General features: G+C 40.5%; 1 protein-coding gene across 9 annotated transcripts in view; it reads right to left on the reverse strand.

Moving 5' to 3' along the window:
• CIT (citron rho-interacting serine/threonine kinase) overlaps positions 1–22979 on the reverse strand; it is a 213677-nt gene that overhangs the window by 66023 nt on the left and 124675 nt on the right. For all 9 annotated transcript variants that reach the window (XM_077159980.1, XM_077159985.1, XM_077159984.1 and 6 more), the window contains 7 exons: positions 22562–22702; positions 20631–20756; positions 17133–17228; positions 13020–13136; positions 12025–12134; positions 10795–10969; positions 6720–6917 (listed from right to left, as the gene is read on the reverse strand). In XM_077159980.1, the coding sequence (XP_077016095.1) occupies positions 6720–6917; positions 10795–10969; positions 12025–12134; positions 13020–13136; positions 17133–17228; positions 20631–20756; positions 22562–22702 (963 nt within the window). The remainder of the gene's footprint in view (positions 1–6719; positions 6918–10794; positions 10970–12024; positions 12135–13019; positions 13137–17132; positions 17229–20630; positions 20757–22561; positions 22703–22979) is intronic.

Below are 22979 nucleotides of genomic sequence, written 5' to 3' on the forward strand. Positions count from 1 at the left end.
AAGTTTTCCAAATTTAATGAAAACCAAAAACTCACAGAACCAAAAATTTCAATTAAATCCAAGTACAAGAAACATGAAGAAAATTAAACTGAAGTATATCATAATCAAACTCCATAAAACCAGTAATAAAGAGAAAATCTTAAAATCAGCCAGAGAAAAAGGCGTAACATATGGTGAAATACAGATAAAAGAGACAGCAGATTTCTCATCAAAATATAAGCTAGAAGACAGTGGAGCAACATCTTTAAAGTACTGAAAGGAAAAAAAAAAAAGACATCAACCTAGAATTCTATGCCCAGCAAAAATATCTTTAAAAAATAAAAGTGAAATGAAGCCTTACAAAAGCTGAAGGGATTCACCTGCAGCAAGCCTGTACTCTAAGTAACATTTAAGGAGTCCTTCAGGCAAAAGGAAAATAACCAGAAATCAGGATCTATACAAAGGAATGAAGAGCACTGGAAAAATGGTAAAACAATACAGAGTTGCACAGATAGACTTTCAAAGAGATTCCTAAATAACCAGCTCATTTCTGGTTATTCATAAATAATCAGATCCATAAACAAACAGATTCATAAATAAAATCAACTTCCCAAATAATTAGCCCATATTTTTATGGACTAATTTATTTTTTTTTCCAAAAAATCAATCTCCTTTTGTCCAGCAAGAATAAGAGAGATCTGTGAATTTCATGGGATAGGAATACTATTTATCCTGAGGGAGAATGTGGCTATTCGCACTACTGCTGAAATTTCCTTTGGGACTGAGCAGCAGCCTGTTCTCTGTGGTCTGGCCCCAAGGACCAGCCAACCTCCTCCAGCGGATTCCATGATCACCAAGGACAATGGGCAAGGAATTTTCCTTGAGGAAGAATAAGGTCTCTTGATCAAGGCCCAGCTAACTTTTTCTTTAAAAGGTCAGGTAGTAAATATTTTTGGCTTTGTGGGTCTCACAACTACTGAACTCTGTTCTCACAGAGTGAAAGCAGCTACAAATGATAACGTAAACAAATGGGGGTGACCGTGTTCCAATAAAACTGTATTTACAAAAAACAGGGAGCAGACAGAATCTACCTACTGGCTATATCTTGCCAACCCCTGCTCTAAATGACTATTTGGTGTAAATCTCTTAATGACAGAAATAGTAAGCTGAGGATGAAGATATCTTCAAAGCATAAGTGAGGATCACAAAAAAGCTCACGGTCCTAGACGTGGGGATAAAAGCCCTGTTCCACTTTCTTATTAATAGCAAAGTTCACAAATAACACCATACCATTAAAAACTCATTTAAGTCTTCCACTGGAGTCTGAAATCTCAGTCAGTATTACTGATTCATTGTCATTAAAATTAACCATTCATTATGGGTCCTTAGGATCACTTTGACAAATCAAATGGTAATCATCTTTGAAGGTGTAAGGTAAGGAACTACAGTCATTATGACTTTTGATTTATTAATGATTGTGAAATATAAACAGAAAGTATAAAACTGACCCTATTGAGGCTTCTAGAAATACCATAAACAATTAAGAATTATTGAACCCATCTGAGGATGAAAATGGTGAGAAACAGGTTTTATGCTTTCTTTGAAATAAGCTGTAAAACAAATACAAATATTTAACTATAAAGATAGTTAAATATATAAGATAAGCTTTGGATTCTCTTAATCAAATATTTGAGTGTTAATTAGGTATTAGCTGCTAAAGAGGATACATATTTACATTCTTATAAATTACTGAGGACTAGAAAGAGCTTTTGTTTATGTGGGATATAGCTATCTATTTATCACACTATAAAATAGATTTTTTTCAGATAGTTGTTTCTTATTTACTTAAAAATAACAGTAGCATTGTTTTTGCATCATCACTGCTGTAGTAGTTAGAGTCAAGTGTCCACAGTTGTTCTGTTGCTGGGCCCTTAAATCATCAGCATGTAAATTTCATCCACAGCTGATTACATCTGCAGTTAGCTAAGGAGTGTCTTCCATAATGAGTGAGGCTTAAAAGGAGAAGTCAGAAGAGAGAAACAACTCAGAGCAGCTTGGACCCACACATTTGGAGCTGCAGACTTACCCTGGGGAAAGCCGTCTAAACCTAGAAGTTGGGAGGGAAGGCCAGCTGATGCAGCCGTGTGCCTTCCCATGTGACAGAGAAAGCCAGAGGAAAGCCAGCTGCCTTTCCTCCAAAGAACTGTAAACTCGTAACCAAAAAATCTCCTTTATAGAAGCCAGTCAAATTTCTGGTGTATTGCATTCCAGCAGCATTAGCAAACTAAAACAAGTCCAAATGTCAATACAATGAGAAACAGCAAATACATCTTAGTGTTCAAATCAAATAGTTTTGATCTCAGGAACCCTTAGGGGTCTGTGGACCCTACTCTGAGATTGACGGGCCTAAGGGATGGATGGTAACAAGGTAAAATGGGCAGGTTGCAACCAACCTTCCCTGGAGTCCAGAGATAAACTCTCTTCTAGAGATACACTCTCTTCTGGGATTATTTATGCCTTTAGGGATTATTTATGTTTTAGTTTACTAAATGCTGCTAGAATGCAATATGCCAAAAATGGAACAGCTTTTAAAAATGGAATTTATTAAGTTACAAGCTTACTGTTTTAAAGCCATAAAAATGCCCAAGCTAAGGCATCCAGATAAAGATAACCTTGATTCAAGAAAAGCCAAGGTCTGTCACATGGGAAGGCACGTGGCTGGCACGTGGCTGGCATGTGCTGATCCTTGTTCCCGGTTCCATTATTTCTAGCTTCTGATGCCAGTGGTTTCCTCTCTGAGCATCTGGGCCTTCATTTAGCTCCTCTGGGACACAACTCTGGGTCCTGACTTGCTTAGCATCTCATGGGAAGGCACATGACGACATCAGCTGGACTCTGCATCTCCAAATATCTGAGCCTAGGCATTTGCTCTATCAGCACTCCAAGCAGCTACAAATGTCTGCAGCTTGTAGGCTATGAAGTTTTTTCCAAAATGTTTCCCTCTTAAAAGGCTCCAGTAAGCGGATGAAGATTACCTTTAATGGGCGGAGATACATCTGCATGGAAACCACCTAATCAAAAGGTCTCACCCTACAACAGTAAATCAGGATTAAAGACATGGCTTTTTGGGGAACACAATAGTTTTAAACCTGTGCAAGTAATTTTAAGGAAAGTTACAAGAGGGAAAAAGAAAAAGAGAATTATAATGCAGCCTTCATGAACAAAAATACCTGCAGAGATAAAGAAAATAAACCAGTGCTTAGGTCCATGGTTGGGATTCCAGTACACACAGACTTCCAAGCATCCATCCCTGTCCATAGGAAGGCAGGTACCAAGCAAGACTATCACGTCACATGCCTCAGTTTCACATGTCGGCTACAATACCAACGGCTTACTAATTAAACAAAGGGCTTGACATTTGTGCAAAAAATTGAGAGTGCATATTAGTAATTTTTAATGAGTCAAAGAAAACGGCTTTTGGATCCCATAATCAAGCTATGCACAAGGAAAAAGAATTCCTTTCATTAGTGTCTCCAGCTTTAGACCCAAGTATCAAACATTAGTCACGTAACCAAATCAGGAAAAGATGACAAGAGCATGGACACAAAATGTGTTTCTCATTCTTTCCTGGTAACCACAGAGCAAGCGTTTGCTCTGCGGCCTCATTCAGAGTATAACACACCTCCTATCTGCAAGCTATCAAGTACACATATTCAAATTTTCATCCTGCCACAAAAGGGAGCACGAGGGGTTTTGTGTATCAAGTCCATGCTGAAACTCCTCTTTTCCACCTCAAGTACTGAAGTATGTTAAAAGCATAGCTTTTCCCCTTTAATTTGACTTCTTTCTTGCTGTCTGTCTTGATTCAATCTCAGCTTTTAATGGCCAGTGAATTGCAGTGTAAGCGCAATTCACAAGTTAGGTAAAATGAGAGTGGAAAAAAAGAGAATGCATTAGGAAGGCCAGCAATGGCTTCCCCTGCCAAGATGCTTTAATTTAACTGTCTCCATCTAATTTGGCCCAGGGGTGGGGGCCAAACAGGGTAACTGTTCATTTCCCAGGCTAGGAGATGGACACCTCTTAAGAATTAAGCAATAACAGCCCACCTGACTATTTCCTTTTATTGATAAAACAGCCTGTGAAGCTCACAAACCTCTGAGGAGATCATTTTAGATCCAGCTGACAATTCAACTGACGCTTGTGTTGTGGCTGAACTTGGGCCTTGAACAACGAGAGTACGTTTGTGACCATTTTCTTTTTTTCTTGGAGAACATGTTCTTCAGAACAAATTTACCAAGCCCATTCAGGTAACAACCACATGCTGCCCATAACCAGAGTTAGAGGACAAAATTGAGAAGAATAAGGGGAAATCCTACGGCCTCAAAGCTGAACCAAAGCAAACTGATACAGGGCTTGGGTTCCCAGGTGCTTAGTTTACAAACAGCTGTTTGAACAAAGGCACTCTTCTGCCACCCTTTTGAACAAGCTCTATTTTCCACCACATCTTCATCGGTGCAAGCAGTAAGCCCTGGCTTCTAGACCTAGGCAGGTTTGTTTATTTTTTTTAAGAAGCAGCTTTGAGGCAGTGATCTCATCTGACTAAATTAAGTCGTGACTTGCTGCTATGCTAGGCTTCCAGCAGCCATTAGATACAGCACATTGCAACCTGCAGCAAGGCAAGGTTTAAAGGACCAGTTCCCCTGCAGACAAACAGCTGTGATACATGCTCTATTTTATACCCTCCTCCTTCCAAACAGGGGCAGGATAAGATATATAGCAACCACCCTTCCTCCCTTCCGATTCCAATGAAGCAGCGAGATAAATGTGCTTTTCTCAGCTCCTCCAAACTAAAAGGATTTAAAGAATTACAGACCAATTCCCTGGGTAGAAAAGGCTGAGGACACAGCATTAGGCACAGAGTAAAGGCTTGTTAAGCAGGAATTAAATTACTGATATCCCTTTCCCTTTCTTTCAGAGCGTGGGTGTTTCTGCAAGGGGAAAATATTAATACACAATACATTAAAAATAATAATAGTGGTTGAAATTTCACTGTCTCCCATAAACAACTAAGAAATGCTATCTGTCTATCTCACCACCCATCATATTCCCAGCAACTATATACTCTTTTATATTAATTTCATTCCTGGCTCCATTTTTTCTTTTCTAGCCTTATTTTCTCTTTGCCTTTTCTTTATTTTACCCCGCTACACTGTCTGTAAGCAAGCTGCTTTCAATCCATTTTGAAATAAGCAGAGCATAAATAAAGAGATACTGTGACTGTTTTTTCCAAACCAAATACTGGGGGCACTTGACACCATTTAATTATGGGTATTCTCAGAGAATCAATGAAATGTAACAGTGCAGTCAATATCTGAACTCTGCTTAAATCTTGGAAAACTGGGATGCACAAGTGGCCTCTATATGGGAGTTACTTTGTACCCCCCAAAACATGGGCTTCACCGTGTCCCTGACTGATCCCATAAGGACCCTCATACTATCAGCTCATGTTCCTAATTTGGTTCAGATAACAGGATTCCCAAACCCACACTCTAAGAATGAAAGTTGTTTAAAAAAAAATTGCTAACAATTTTTACAGGGAAAATTATAAGCAATGAAAGAGCTTAGCCATCTGTAGAAAAACAGCACTCTAAGAGATGTTTAGAGATGTTCCCTGATGGAGATGAGGATGCATCCAAGTTGAATCACTGGGAATGAAGTACCCATTTAGGTACCATAGAAAAAAATACTCCACTAATCAGCACATTGTGCCCTGCCCACAGGAGAGGGTACCCTGACCAGCACACATGAATGTACCTGTCCATTTGGCAGGTACAGAATATAACTATTAGAGATGTATGTGCTTGGACAACGTTAGCCATTAAAACTCATTAGCTTTCTATGCTGTGTCTGGGTCCACCAAGCAACCTTGTAATCTGATTTTCTAAGGAGCTTCCCTGCAGGGAAAAAAATGTGAAATTAGCCAGCGGATTATTCCAGTTCACCTGGCAGTACATTTCCCACTGTAAGGTGATAAGTTGGCATGTTATGTATAACATTCTTATGAGTTTTGTTAGCATGGATCAGTCCCTATGAGAAGGACCAACTCTGGGAAATTGGATCAAAAGAAGCTGCAGAAAGAATTCAGACCTAAATCCAGTGACTCCTCTAGATTACTACCACACCCCAGCTGAGTAAGCTGGTCTTTCAGAGAGGGCAGGTCTCTAGACCCTTTCAAAGAAAGACGACCTTATTCAGAGGAATCTTTTCCACCAAAATTGTACCAGATGCATATAAAAGACATGAAGTAGAATTGGCAGTTTCAAAAAATAAATAAATAAGAAATGAGGCTAACTAAAGAAAAAAACAAATATGGTAGAAAGACTGCTTTAAGACATGGATTTTTTTTTCCATGATTATTGAAAACTAAAATCAAAGACCCAGGTAAATGGACTTAGCTAAAAGTGAAATTTAAAATATCACGATTATTTTTTAAAAAGGAAGTTACATAAATAAAGGAGGAACTTTACAAGATATTAAAGAAACCTCTGATATCACCAATTGATCTAGGATACTCATTCCATTGAAGAAGAAGCCTACATAAGCCTTTTTCTGCCCATTAAAAATCTCTGTGGATCATTTTTTCCCCTTTAGAATTTCATAGCATGAGCAAATATTCTCAATACCACACTTATCTGAGCTGAGGCCATCAGCAGCCCAAAGGTGCTGCTCTCTGGACCTACCGTGAGTGCCTGGATCTCTTCTTCTGCTTCCGCTGTCGTCTCTTCCAGCTCCGTCTTTGCCTGGCGCAGCTGGCTCTCCAGGGCTGCTCGGGCCGCCTGGAGGGCGCTGAGCTGAGACTCGCGCTCTTGAAGGGAGAGCTGAAGTTCTGTGAGCTGGCGTTTCAACTCCAGTTTCTGCTCTTCATGCTCTAGACTGACCTGAGAAAAAGAGACAAACGCTAGGTTAACCTTAACTGAAGAGAAAGTCCTAATACAACCTGCTGAGCGACCTGCATCTTAAACTTGGTCTTAGAAACAAATTCTCAGCATCCAACAGAAGGGGGAGGAATGAAACAGGTCTGATTTCCACAATTCTCAACAATCAAGGGAAGGGAAACCATGTAAGAGGCTGTATATACAGACTATCCCTTACTTACAAATATTCAAATGCCTGAAAGGGTTCAAATGAAAAACCACGCAGCAAGACTTTCAAATGAAAATCTTGACAATTACTCTCATTAGAAAAATAGTTAAAAGCAAATGGATATAAATAACATCATATTTCTAAAAGGTACCTTTACAACTAGAATGCAAATGGAACAGACTAAACTCCAATTATTTTAAATGTCCTGCTCTGATTTTTTAATTTGATCTACATTAATTGCACTTTATGAGCTGGTCACTCTTCCCTTTATCTGTCCATTTATCCATCTGTCTATTCAACCTTTTATCCACTTATCTAAGAAAAATTTATTGAGGAACTTCTGTATAAAAGGGAATATGGAGATAGTCTCTGCCCTCAAGTTGAGAAGACTATTAAAATATATTCTGGTCAAGTGCAAAGGTCAGGACATGTAGGAATGTGGTAGTAACACAGCAGAGGGGCGGGGAGATAATACTGAATCTGTATATTAAAGAATTTACAGGAGTCAACGAAGCAGGTATGAGAGAAAAACTTCTAGGCAGGAGAAGCAAGACGCCAGAAGTATGGAGCTGGGGAGCATGGCATGTCCATTCACTGACCTAACAAACACTGACAAGGTCATTCTAGGGAGCAGACATTGTGTCGAGCATTGAGGATGTCAAACAATTAATAGGTGCTCACTGTCTAAGAAGGACTGGGGACAGGTAAAAGAGGTGATGGGGTAAGTATAAAGGCCATAGAGACACACAGGAAATATCCAGTCCAGATTCACAGGACCAAAGAATGTTTCCTAGAGAAAAGGACGTTCAAGTCCCAAAGAACATAAAGGGGAAGAGAAGAAATATTTAACCCGGAAAACCAACAGGATTTAGTGGCTAACTCAGGTGGGAGCCAAAAACAAAGGAAAGAGGGGATTCCTAGGTTTCTGAGCAAGAGAACTAGACAGATGGTAAGACCACTGGCTCTCAGGGAGCATGAGAGGAAAAGGCACATTGGAAGGAAAGGTGAGAAGTTCAGCCTCAACGTGTTAAACTTAAGTGGTGCAGGAGACATCCAAGTAGAGATGTCTAATGTCTCTTAGGACAATGGCCAAGAACTCAGGAGGATGGTCTGGGTTGGTGGTCTAGATCTAGGAGTCCCTAACAGATCATTGGTGGTTGATCCCACAGCTGAGATCTCTATCTAGTGGCCATGACAATGATCTAGCAGCAGCAAATGGGGTACTTACAACATGCCAGCACCGTCATCTTCATACCAACCCAATGAGGTAGATACTGCTATTACTTCCATTTTACAGATAAGCAAACTATGGCACCAAGAGATTAAGCAGCTGAGCAAATGTCAAATAGCTAAAAAATGGCAGAACGGCATTCAAATGCAGGTTCATGCTCATAAGCACTATGCCCTGTCTTGTTAAAATGCCAGCAGTCAGAGCAGGATTGCACTTGACTAGCAAACCTGAAAATTACCTATTCCACCTGGCAAAACCATGAGAAAAGGATGACAGCAACTCAGTGGAGGAAGGGAACAGGATGCTGTAAGATGGAAAGAGAACCCAGGAGCACTCCACCTTTGGCAGAAAAGTGGGAAAGCCTAGGGCCTTTTAAGGTAGATCTAACCCAAGGGATGAAGCCTCTGCTCTTATCCTTTTATTATTTTTTACTCATCTATCCATACCCTAAATAAAAGGAGCATGAGACACAAGGTTTTCACAATCACATGGTCATACCGTAAAAGCTGTATAATTTTACAGTAGTCTTCAAGAATCAAGGCTACTGGAACACAATTCAACAGTTTCAGTACTTTCCTCTAGCTACTCTAATACACCATAAACTAAAAAGGGATATCTATATAATACATAAGAATAACCTCCAGGAGAACCTCTAAACTCTGAAATCTCTCAGCCACTGAGACTTTATTTCGTCTCATTTCTCTCTCCCCACTTTTGGTCAAGAAGGTTTTCTCATCCCAATAACACAGGGTCCTGGCTCACCCCCAGGAGTCACATCCCACACTATCAGGGAAATTTACATCCCTGGGAGTCATGACCCATGTAGAGGAGAGGGCAGTGAGTTCATATGCCAAGTTGAAGCCTCTGTTCTTGATTTCAAAAGCAGCATGTAGCAAAACTAGGAGGGTTGCCACAGCTTTTTCTTCTTAAACATCTTCAAGCTAGAAAAATGGGACAGCTAGAAAGATGGATTGGCCTTGTTATATTTAAAGCTTACCTCTGAAACTCCCAGGGAGAATGTAAAGCCCTGAGCCTCTAATGAAGCACTTTAAGTATCTCCCACCCACCTGGGGGCTAGCTCTACTGAGTCAAAAAAGAAAAAGGAAAAGCAATGAGCTTCACCTGGGACACTTCAATGGCCCAGAGGAGCCGCAGGAGCCGCAGCAGACCAGGGCAGGCGCCCTAAGCAAGACGTTTGCGCAAAGGGAAGGCAAAAGACGGCCGGCCTGTCAGTGTTCCCACCCTAAAGAAATCTATCTTGGTTATTTACACTTACACCTTTAACACTGAGGCTATGTGGACATTTTGTTGTTAAACTACCTGAGTAAAAATATAGCCTGGATAATAAAAGCTAAACCATCACCTAAGGCTTTGGGAAAACTTAAAACACCAGAGCATAAGAAACACCTTGTTAAAAATGTACATTTCTGCTACTCTCCTCATTCTGGTTCAAAAAAGCCAAGAACCAGGCCCAGGAATGTGCATTTCATCAAGCAAGCCAGGTGATGCCGATGGAGGGGTCCACACCCTGCCAATCCCTGAAAGATGTGAAAGATTCTCCTTTGGAGAACCAGCTGTATCTTAATACTCCAGTTTCATGAGTATTCCCCAAGGTTAGTCTTCACATATTTGCTCACAAGCCTTTTTCCTCAAGAGAGTTTGTCTGCTCTTTGAAGAATCCCCTTACAACACAGGAGCACCTAGTGTGTGCTGGTCTCCACCCAGCACCTGGAGGCCTGACTTTCCCAGCCTTCAGGCTCTTGCTGTGACAGTGCTTCTGAACTCCAGCCCTGCTTCTGCAATGCCAGCCAACCCTGCCCACTAGGCTGGAATCCCATGAGATCAAGGACTGGGTCTGTCTTGTGAACACTGGAAACCGAACCTACCAACTGGCCCAGAGCAGGCATTTCTTAAGTATACGGTGGGTGAGTGTGTGACTACTACAACCTCAGCAGATCACAATTATATTTGTGGTTATTTTCCTCCCAGAGGACTGGCTGCCCCTCCTAGCTTCCCTAAATCCATTAAGAGAACCCTCCTCCCTGATGATCACTGAGACACAAAATTTGTTTTCTTCTTTTAATTTCCCACTATCCTGATGAAACCATGCTGTCTCGTCAGGAGACCGTCACTAAGCCATGCTGCTTGATCCTCATTAAATCCCGATACAGGAAGAACAGCTCTGCCCCTATCTGACAGATTCACCAACTTAATATAATCCCCCTGTGACCCAAACGGTACCTTATCATTGCCATTTTACAGATGAGGAAACTGAGGCATGAAGAGATTATGGAAGACGCCCTAATGGACGTGGATTCTGACCCAGGTCTGTACAGTTGGATCTAAGCTCTTCACCGTTATGCACAATGCCTTTCACATGGGTTTTTATTTGTCCGAACCCCCGAAAAAATCCTTTCAGGAGATTGCCCCAGCACTCTCACCTCCCTCAGCCTTGTCTCCAGCTCCAGCAGCCGATTCTTGTCGCTGTGGTCTTGGTGGCTGATTTTTTCCAGCTGCTCCTCCAGCTTTCGATTCTGGGCCTCCAGTTTCCCAGCCTGTGTCTCCAGATAAAACTTCTGTTGCCTGAGTTCTGAAATCATCTCCTCCTGGGCCTTCCTAGTGGGTGAGTGGGAGGATCCAAACAAAGAATTTTGTTAGAGGTGAGCATGTCACTTCCAAAGGACAGATAGAAAGAAAGAGATGCATCCTCATTAAAGGGACATGGTCATCCCCAGGTTAGCTCTTCTTAATCTGGCCTCGTGTGCATGCTTCCAGCATGGAGAACCTGGGGACCATTTAACCATCACTGCTCTGAGTCCCCTTCCCTGTGGGAATAATCAAGGGGGTGGGATGTGAGAGAGAACTAACATTTCATTCCTTTGGTAGATGTTTTTTGAGAGTCTGTGGAGGGGAGAAGGGTCCTCCCTAGAGAACAAGAGTGCTTGATGACCCAACCCTCATAACACTTTAGGGCAGGTCCAGGGGAAGGAGGAGCAGTGCCGAGAAAGAACACAAAGCCTTCTTATTCTCCGCAGGCCTCCTTCACTTCTCCATGAGAGCGCTTGGAAGAATCAGAAACCAGAACAACAACAACAACAACGAAGACAAAAAAAAAAAAAACAGCCTACCAAGCTGATTTGAATTAAGATGGGAATATTCTGTAAGATCTTTGGAGAGAGAAACCTAAGAGGAAAATTCCTGGAGATTGTAAGGCTTTGGGAAAAAAAGATTAAGCTCAAAGTGCCGCTGCAACTCATCTTATCTGACAGTCCTTGCTGGGCTCCCTAGGGCCTAACCTCATGACAACAAATTGATGGTCCAGTTGGGCACACAAGATCATTTCTGGTTAATTACAAGAGGCAAACATGGAGAACAAGAACTGTAGCTTTGGGAAAGCAAACTATAAATAGCCTCATTAAAGAGACCAAAACACTCTGCAATCTGAAGGTAATTTGAGGCATTTAAGAAAATCCAACTCAAAAGAGAAGCCGTGACACAGTAGAGTGAGACCACTTAAGAGAGGCCAAAATTACAAAAGTACATACAGGGTGGGCTGAACTACAGAAGTAATTAAATCCACTCCAGCCCGACCAGGTAAAAGAACAGAGTTCATGCCCCAGGAGAGAAGACCGAAGTGCAATTACACATGCAGTTAGAATTTGAATACCTACATGTTCCTTTGGGTAAAAAGACTGCTATTTGCTGCCAGTTTATTGGCTTCAGACAATTCCACAATCCTCTGCTCTAGGGATCTGATCTTGGAATCCATAGCATTGATCATCTGGAACAAAGGGGTCCTTTTAATCATCACATGCAGATATTACACCAGGATGGGTGTTACATGGACCAGGGTCAAGGTGGCCAGAGGAAACCAGGGACTCAGTCTTTACCATGAGGATCACAAAGGTTACTACACAAACGAATATCCTCAGCTGTTTTTACAAGCAACGATGAAATGATCCCATGCCACCTAAGTGTCTGCCATTAAAAATATGCAAAAGGACTTGGTCAGTTATCAGTTAAATTCTCATGTAATTTACCTGTGGGGCCACTTGAGCCTGTGGGGCCAATAACAGGCAATCTGGAAGTTCTCTGTTATCATTACCTGGGGAGTTGTCATTTCCTGAGTTATTCGTCTTCATCCAGCCACCCCTGCCCTAGATTCTCTACATCAAACTTTCCCCAACTTAATGAATCATAAAAATTAGGTGGGATGCTGGTTAAAAATACAACTTCCCAGGACCCACCCTCAGAGATTCCTATGTGGAAAATCTCAGAGAGGTCTGAGATAACACATTGACTGACAAGTATCACAGGTGAATCTTATAGGCAGCAAGGTTCTTAAATAACAGGTCATGTGGTTTAGAAAAGCAAAGTACAAGGAAGACAAAATAGGAGACCAAAAGCCAGTGGGCATTTTCCAGGGAGGGGGTCACTTGGAAGGACAGCATTCTACCTGTGGCAAGCAGACCACCAGTTCTTAAAGAAAGAAAACTGGCTGCCCAGAGCCATCATCTCCTGCATTTAAGAGAGGAAGTAGTTGCAGAAAGAGCTTCCTGTTAGTAACAAACTCCACACGAATAAATAGAAAGAATAACTGACCAGATAAAATGGTTGATTTTCATACCCTCCTTTGAAAATTAGCTTTGAGATTTGTTATACCTACCGCCTTCTGCTCACTGAGAATTTTGCCTTTCTCATGGGCCTCCTCTTCGTGTCTCTGCATCAGATTCTCCAGTGACTCCTTATCAGCCATGTCTTTCTTTATCTGATTGTCCAATACCTATGGGAAACAAAAAAGGATGTTAGTGTCCTAGAGCAGCAAAGCCGAGCAGGAACACCTGAACAGGGCACTTGCTTAAGGTCCTGCAGAGGAAACCAGGAAAGGAGAAGAAGCAGTGAAGAGACCATGCCTGTAGACTCCTGGGTAGAGGGAGGGATTGGGGTCTAACAGCCAGGATGAGGATCGGAGGAACCAAATTATTATCCTCAAGTGGCAGGCAGGGTGTGGAAGTGAACTAAAAACTTACTTCGAAATCAGCAGCCCAAAGACTACAGAAGTATATCCAAAATGAAGGTGGACGCCAAAATGGGAGGAGAAAAGATCTCTCTAGAGATATGGAACTAGAGAATCAAGTCCTATAATTTGCAGATATTACCCTGGGGATATCTTTTTCTTAGCTGATGCACCAGTATCTTTCAGAATATTCCTTACTCTTAATTTTTACAAAACTAATTCTAGATAACCCTGAGCTACATGAGGAGGGAGAGAAGGCTGAACACCAGGGAGGTCTGGCAACCAAGGCCAATGCTCAGAGAAACAGGACGGGACAAGAGAACTCTGTCCACCAATAGAGCAGGGGAACAGCCATTAGACAACATAAAAGAAAGAACAAAATGCCTCTTTCCTCCGTTTCTATCCTCAGGTCCAGCAGGGATGGGGAAAAAAGGTCAATGGGAAGAAAAACCTTTCCCAGGGGAAGAGAAACCACATGTTCTTAGTGCTGACAATAGCACAGAAAGCACCTACTGTTTCTAAGAGCAAAAAATAAAACAGCAATGGTGTCACCACCTACCAGTTTGCTCTAATGTTCTGAGGGCACACAGAGCCAAGTCAGATGCCATACAGCAAGCAGAAAAGCAAAGGGAGAAGGGAAGACAGCATTGTAATTTGTCTGAGCCTTTGACCACAGCCCTGTGTTTCTCACCAGAGAGTCCTCTGCTATTCCAATGACACCAAACGCATCAAGAAGGACAACAGGATATTGGGAATTAAAGGTGACAGAATTGGGGTCACAGGAGAGATAGGAATCTGCCTTTCCCATGATGTTCACTGTGAAGAGGCCTTCAGAGTTGATGGGAACACTTCCCTAAAAAGAACCAGACAGCAGGGAGGGGTATATATGATGAAGAAAGGAAAGGACAGATTTCAAAGAGGACTTTAATCTAGCATGGCCTGATGAAAAAAGTAGAATGGGAGTTGGCAGAAGAGAACAAAAGGTGGAGAATGGGGTTACAGGGGGGAGGAAAGAAGCTCAATAGGATAAGAGGCCCACTCTCTTGGATGTCAGGGTAGATTCTAAAATTATGAGCAAGAAAAGGACAGAATCTAGGATATGATCATAACCATTACTAAAATGGCCTTACAGAGGCTGGAATAGGAAACACAAAGCAGTGAAAGCAAAAAAAAAAAAATTTTTATAAAAATTCCAGTAGGGAAGAGAGAATAAAACAGATCTTTCTCTAACATTCTCTGGGACCTAGAAAACAAAGTTCTTTCCAACTAGAAGGTAGCAGAGACCAGTAACGTCTGGACTGGATATGCTCTTTCTTTGAATAAGGTCTTAACGCAACAAAACACATTTTAAGATGGCCCTACTCAAAAGAAAACTTCAGCTTTGGCAGTGGTGGAGTAAGTGAGAACCAGAAGAAGAAACCTCTATCAAAATGTATGCATCTCGGGCGGGCCACGGTGGCTCAGCAGGTAAGAGTGCTTGCCTGCCATGCCCGAGGACCCGGGTTCGATTCCTGGTGCCTGCCCATGTAGAAAAAGATTAAAAAAAAAAATGTATGCATCTCAACCCTAAAAAGGTTAAACTGGAAGAAGAATGAACAAGAAGATATATAAGGGGAGAGAAACTATAGGTTTGTTGAAATGGGAGATTTTACTGTAGACATGTTATCAATCTAAAACAGAACATGTTTTTTTTTAAAAAAAAAAAAAAAAACAGGAAATTCAATATAATCACCCAAATCACAGGATAAATTTTACACAGGTTATTTTCATTATGCAAATATACCATGGCCCACCATATACATTCTCATATTTTTCTGAAAATTAGTATAATACAAAGAAAAAAGCCTGGAATTCAGTAAGATTGGTATATAGCATTTAAAGTAGGGGCTCAGATTTAAATACCTTGATACCATTTCAGGGTTATTTTCATACATTTCTTTTCATGAAAAATAACCGAAAGTAACACTAAGGGTAAAAGAAAGAATGAACCAGAACGGTGACGGTGGTATGCACGTATTCAGTTTGGTTCCCCAAAAAAGGGACATTTGACTCTGACAATACCAACCAAATCAGTAACAGGACTGTCAGAAAAATGACGAGCCTCGTTCAATGTCTGATTTCTCAAGAACATAAGAATGAGTCAAAGACTTGGTCCAAAATCATAATGGAAACATGTCGTGATTTTAAAAGGAAATTGAAAGGCAGGCATTCATTACGATGGGCTAGATTATTTAGGGCAGCCCTCCTACTGATAAAGATGTTGAATGCTATAGAAAATATGAAGAACATTTTTCTAAAAGTTGGCAAGAGAATAAGTCGTTGCAGACCAAAATGTAAATGAGAGCAGAAACCCAGAGAGGCAAGAAGGGCACAAAGCTACTTTTAACCTGAGACACTTGCTGCACCAAATAAATGTGCACTTCAGTTTTGATAGACTCAGAGTAAGAGGGGAAGTCAAAGTCCAGAGCTACCTCCCACGGTGGGTACACATTTTCAAATCAGACCTTGTAATTGCCACGAATAATTTTCCAAAGAAAACAAGCAGCTCACCAAGAATACAAGGAGATAAACACCATGAAAAAGAACCAGAAACAATAGAGCACAAACAAATTTTCAAATCATTGGATACTGGAATTATGAGATACGGATCATAAAATAAGAATGCTTATGCATTTGAAGAAATAAAAGACAAGTTTGAAAATGACTGCAGAGAATAGAAAATTATTATCTTAAATAATACACTAAATTTGAGAAAGTATCAAATAGAACAGCTGGAAATGAAAAATAACTGATATTAAAAAGTCAGTAGATAGTTCTAATAGCAGTTCAGATCAAGCAAAGAAAGAATTAGTATACTGGAAAATAAGTCAGAATTTATCCAGAATGTAGCACATGAAGAAAGGAAAATGGAAAACACAGGGAGAATAAAAAGGATAGATTGCAGGTGATTTAAGAAATGTCTAATCAAAGTTTCAAAACAAAAGGAAAGAGGGAAGGGATAGGAGACAATATTTGAGATAGAAGACAATTTTCCAGAACTGATAAAATGCCATTCTATTAAAAAAAGCCAACAAAGCCCCAAACAGAATAAAGAAAAAGAAATTCACATCTAGACATCACAGTAAAGCTGCAGAAAGCTAAAAACTAAGGAAAATTTTAAAGCAGCCAAAGACAAGGATAGATAACATTCAAAGAAAGCAGCAGACAGACAGCTAACTTCTCAATAGCCATAATAAAAAAACAAAAGTCAGTGGAATGGCATCTTTGAAAAGTGTTGGAATAAAATAACTGCCAATCTAGAATTCTTCTCCAGTAAAACATCTTCAAGAATAAGGGTAAAATAAAGTCATTTTCAGACAAACAAAACAGAGACCTTGTCACCAGCAGAGCCTCACTAAAGAAAGTTCTCTAAACAAAATGAACCAGATCCAAGGTCTAAGATGCTGGAAGAAAATTAGAAGCAAAGCATGTGGTGAAGATACGGTTAAATGTAAACTATCACAGAATGAATGACAGTGGGTTTAAAAAAAAGTTTAAAAGATACACAAAGACCAACTAAAAATAAATAAATAAATTTTGTACTTCAGGTTTCTAAAGACCTGCATGGGTAACACTCCACAACCTCCCACCGGGGACTGAGGACAGCATTTACTCCAAAGAATCATTTGGCTTAGGAAGAAGGAGCCAAAACTGCCCAGAAAGAGAGAAAAGCTGTATGGGGCTATAAGAGGCACACCAGGGAAGATGAGAAAGTGTCTTTACTTTAATTTTTTCCTCGTAGTGCTGCTCTTTCTGTTTCAGATGCACCTCTAGGTGCTGGGCTGAGACCTGGGCTTCCCGGTGCTTCTCCTCCAGCTCCTGGATACAAAAGAACAAATGGTCAGGTATGTGAAGGGGAGGCCATAACCAAAGTATGTCAGACTTTCGCAGGAAACATGACTTTGGTACAGGACTACAGGTAACACGCATCTGTTCCTCCATTACCTCCCCAAAGGCTCTTGAGAAGGAGGCCACCACTGAGTTTCAGCCCTGGGGTTTTCCAAGTACAAGTTCAACACATACACACACACACCTACTGGGCTGTGAGGGCTGGAATCAGAAATGTGTCAGTATGCCAAGGTCAAATAAAGGTAGCTCTTCATCTTTCCATAGAAGAGTAAGTGTAACAAGGCAACATCTGAAAGTTTAGTGCTGCACGAAGCCCCTGACAACTATCTTTGAGTCTCACTCCATTTTCACTGCTATGACAGCCTTAAATGAGAAAAGTAATTTTAATTCATTATGAAAAAAATATTTTGAATTTTCCTGATTAACAAAATTATTGCTCAAGAACCCTAGCTAAGAAGGAAAACCAGTATTACAATTCATATACTTCTAGTTTGGAATGAATATTCTGTCTCATGTGTGGATTATGTGAACACTTGAAGAGGTTCATATGAAATATGATCCTAAGGGTAAGAAAACAGAACATAAAATAAAGTAATAATGAGGGCGGCCCACGGCGGCTCAGCAGGTAGAGTTCTCGCCTACCATGCCCAAGACCCGAGTTTGATTCCTGGTGCCTGCCCATGCAAAACAAAACAACAACAAAAATACACTAATAATGATGCATATATACTAAAGATGGGGAGAAATTTTGGAGTAATACAGATAGTCCAAATATAATGTTCCCTTTGTTCTTTTATTGCTTAATTTTCTCCTTCTAAAAAAAATATAATTTATTTGAAAATTATGCCAATTCATTTACCAATGTATTTTAAGTCAATCTTATAAAGACAACATCCAATTCACTGAAACATTCTCTAGATGCACATATATCTGCATCTACATTAATTCTTATGAATCTGGACCCATTAGTTAATCACTAATATCAAAAGCCATTACTCCATGCTTTCATCTCTTTAAGTTATTATGAAATTTTTCTTTGAAGTGGAAGCAATTATGAGAATTTTGAAGAATGTAGAAATTATACAGGATATGTCCAAAAAATGGGAAAAAGTACTTTTAGATTCACATGCACATGAAATACTAGTGATTAAGCTTTTGAAATTCTAGTCTATCAACCCAGATCTTGCTTTGGGGGCTATTAAAGTGTTCAATCTTCAGAGCAGGTGCACAAGATCTCCTGCAATCTAACAGATGTGTTCTTGAAAAGCTGAGGGTAAATAGGATTTTAATTAATGAAAACATATTTTAAGGGCTTTGTACCCACCAAAGGATTCTCTGTAGTGACTTCTTTTATTAAATCAAACTACTTTGTTGTAATATGAGCCCCAATTATCTGCCTGGAATGTTTTTATCAGTATGGGAAATGTTTTACAGCAAATGGCATTCTGGGATCTGTTTCCCAAGCATCATGATTCATTATGTAATAGTATTAAGGACCACTCTTTGTCCATGTCCTAGATACTGCAAAACCTAAGCACAGGGTTCTTGAGCAAAAGGCACCTTCAGATAAATAAAGTCACAACCACACAGGTACTCAGGCAGGTAACAACATACACTTGGACAAAGAAATCTGCTTACTTTTAAGAGTTAGAAATCTCTTGATAAATACCTTTTCTTATTTTTAGTCCTTATAAGATAGCACAGGAATGAAAATCAGGTCTAAAAATAGGTAGAAAACTCAGGCACCTGAGATTGACAAGCTTAAGAGTAGATTCTTGGTCTAAATATGAATGGGAGTTTACCACACAATCCAAGAATGCAAAACTCTTAATAGCAAGTGAACCTTTCGAAAAGCAGATATTCTAAAATCTGACTTCTTTGTGGTTTAGCATTTTTTGTTGTTGTTGTCATTTTTTTAAACATATCTTTCCTCTACATTTATAAAGACATTAGATCAACTTTTCAGTCCTGTTATGCAAACACTGTTGTTTGTGCTATATTTCCAGCCCCTAGAGCAAGCAGTGCCTAGCACATAGTAGAAGCTCATTAAATATTTGTTGAATGAATGAATGAACACATCACCTTTAAACATAGAAACACTTTAAAACCACAGAGCGTTAACCATTTCATTTGTACCAAGTAAGGGATAGTGGCGGTGGGATCTTGGTGGGACCTGATTTTAACACAAGTATAATTCATACACTTGACAACAGCCAAGAGAAACTTTGAAGACGGAACAAGAGAACAGAAAGGGTAGACTAACAGTCACATTTGTGTTTATGTGCAGACATTTTATATATATATATCAAGACTGTGTGAAAGCCAAACAATTTAACCAATGTCTCTTTGATCTGTTTGTTCAAAAGCATTCCATATATTTATGAATATATACGAACATAGATATATAAAGTGTTGAAGTGTTGGTTTTTAATTATAGTATGGTGGGCCACTAAGCTGGGCCATTCTCAAGTTCAAACTTCATTTTGAACTTGCTGGTGATTCATTTCCCAGAAGGGATGCAGAGAGAGATGAAGGGACCTGCTCCCCACCTCGCCTTCTCATGGTAGAGAAGAAAAGCTGACTTCAAAGTCTCTGCTGGGGGTGGGGTGGGAGGGGGTTATGAATAGAGTCCAAGTCACTAAATCTCTCAAATGTATCCAATTTCTGGCTTCTGGCTTAAGATCCAAGGAGAGCCCTTCAAAGGTTCACCTGCCCTCCACCCTAGCAGGGGCAGAACTTAAACCCAACTGTAAGTACCATGAGCCTTACTTCATTAAGTAAATTTGGCCATCAGAGCCTAAAACAGAATCATGGTAATTATAAACCCAAAAAAGACCTGCTACATCTAAGGAAATTGAAAGGAAAAAAAAAAAAACCCAACTGTAGCAGAGAAAGTGAGTGGGTGAACATGGATCTATGACAAATACTACTCTAAGAAAAACAATTCTGCATGACTAATTTCTTTCTTCACCAAAAGCAAGAATCTAGGTTTCGGTCCTAAAGGTCTAAATTCCTTCACCTTCATAAAAGGCATTGCAAAGTTAATGGCCATCCAGAGCTCTGCTGATAGAAGTACAAATGCTCTCGTAAAAAATGGGTCAAAAATGACAAGACTATGCATGTTCACATGAAAAAATGCCAGGCAGTAGCAAACAGGGCAAAAAAGCTGTGGATCTGTTACCAGTGCTCTAATATCCAATACGTGGTTATTCATACTATTCTGTAACATGGTGCTCGCTGAAACCATCTCTCTCAATTTACCTACTTGGTGACGCCTCCCCTGTTTTGGTGTTTAATTCTTCTTTTTACCCCCTTCCCTTTGCAACCCCTAGTCTGTTATCTTTTAACTTTTTAACTTTCATTCCTGCTCACCAGAATTTTATCAGCCATCTGCTGGATCTGTTGGGATTTTGTCTGGATGTCATCCTTCAGTCTGTTTTCTCTACGCTCCATGGTCTCTAGCCTCTTTACCTTGTTCTCCAGAGAATGGCGACGTTCCTGTAGATCATGAATCAATCAGAGAGTTTTAATGGAGTAACTGCTGTGGGCATAGTGCCTGCACTGAGGGAAAGAGCCCTCAGTAAGCATACACTCTGGTCAGAAAGAAAAGTCTCAGGCACCCAATGCAACAGCAAAGAATATTAATCTCTATAATTCAAATGTTCAGTTGGGCTGGTTACAAGAGTGCATTCATTCATTCAAATATTTACCAAGCACCTACTATCTACAAAGTACCACACTAGGCATCATGGAAAATAGAGTGAAAGGAGACATAATTCCCACCCTTGGAAAAGATAAGGTAAACATAAATCATCAACACATAGGTTAAAAAGGAGAAGAAAAATAAAAGAAATACATAGAAAGTGCTATGGGAGGTGTTGGAGGAGGGAAAGCAGAAGAGGGGAAGGTATTTCACACAAAGGGAGGTGTGTTAGCAGAAACACAGAGGTGGTCAAGAGCCAGTACAGCCACCAGAGGAACCACAGCGTATCTTCAGGGTACGCGGAGAAATAGAAGAAATAGGAAGAGAAAGGGTGGACAGGTAGCATTTGAGGGTGACACTGAGTTTCATGTACCAGGTTTAGGTACTCATTGGGATATGGAACCCTGATGGGGTAAGTGGGTGCCAAGGAGCCTTGTGTTTGGGGACCATGTGTGAGCTATATGGCAGGAAGAAGAGACCAGAAGCAAGATGGCCAAAAGATGACTACATCTGCTTAGCGAAGGGGAAGAGGGCCTAGACCTCCAGGAGGGCAAGTAGGAGAACTGGCAAGTAGGAGACAATGGGCGAGATGGTGCGACTATGTTTAGAGGACTGGGTAACTCACTGAATGGCAGGGTTAGAGAAAAAGCAGATGACACCCTAGTGTCACGTCTGGGTTAACCAGAACAATGGTGGCCCTGAGAAAGATGAGGAAATCGAGAAGGGAAAACAGCTTGTGCAGGAAGATACTGATTCATTTTGAATTTGATGCATGGTTCAGACATCCAATAGAGATGTTAGGGGAGCGGTGGGAAATATGGGATTAGGATATAGGTGAGAATGGCCCCAAAGAAACAAGTACAAGTCGGTTCACACCAACTGTGATAGGGAGAGCCGAAGGTCCACGGGTGGGAGGGTGGCTAAATCAACGGTGGCCAATCCTTTCCATGGGACAAAGACTAAGGAGAGGGATGGAAGGGAACAGGGAGTAAAGAAGAAACACCACTTTTTATTCTATATTCTTCAGAACTGTTTTAAGTTTCTTATAATGAGAAGACATCCATGTACTTCCTGTATTGTTATATAAATGATTTAACAACAACAACAACAACAAAGAATTTAAGGGAGAGAAAAGGCCAAAAAATATCGATCTGGGAGATGTCAACATGCCCGTGATAGCAGAAGCCTTGAAAATTAATTTGTTATTAACACTAGTGGGGGAAGACAAGGGGGGGGGGTGAAGGGTGCAAAGGGAAGAAAAAGAACAAATCAGAGACAGAGTTACAGTTAACCTACATAAATGAAAGTTCTCCCTGATGAATGAGTAGGGCAGAGGAAAACAAACAGAAAGAAAGAGTTTTTCTCAAAACGTTTCTATTTGAAGCTGCTGTGTCAAGCTTATCGCCCCTCTGGGAGAAAACATTTCCAAGCCTCTCAGGTTTCAAAGGGATTTTCCAGAAGGAACGCAGTTTGGTCAAACATGAGCAAGTGATGGTTTTGCAGTTTCTTCTTGGCATCGCAGACGGCCAGTCACAGGTGCTCACAGGCGGCTGCACTGAGGCCAGGGTTAGTCCACATGGGCTAAAGGTCCCCGGCTCACCTCGGCTTCAACCAGCTTCTTTTTAATGCCTTCAGAGGAATCCTCTCGGTTCTGCAGTTTCTCCAGCTCCCGCTCAGCTCGCTCTTTTGCCTGGCGGATATTCTGTAGCAGCTCAGTGGCTTCTGTGCTGGCTTTTACAGCCTATGAGGACAGAAGGAAGGAGAGAAATATGGCCAAATTTACTGATGTAAAAAGATGTTGCTGATATCCTAAACAAAAAAAAGCAGGTAAAACAAAATAAGCATATGCTATGTACATTTTTCAAAACATGCAAACATTTTATTCTGTATTTCATATATTTTAAGGTGCATTTTCTTCTCTTAATATTTTAACATCCCTCAATTGGGGATGCATCGTACAATTATAACTGGCAGCATTTTTTCTTGCTTGGGGAACATAAGATAATGGTGTACCTGTC

The sequence above is a fragment of the Tamandua tetradactyla genome, chromosome 5 (genome assembly GCF_023851605.1).
Source record: "Tamandua tetradactyla isolate mTamTet1 chromosome 5, mTamTet1.pri, whole genome shotgun sequence".
Lineage (NCBI taxonomy): Eukaryota > Metazoa > Chordata > Mammalia > Pilosa > Myrmecophagidae > Tamandua > Tamandua tetradactyla.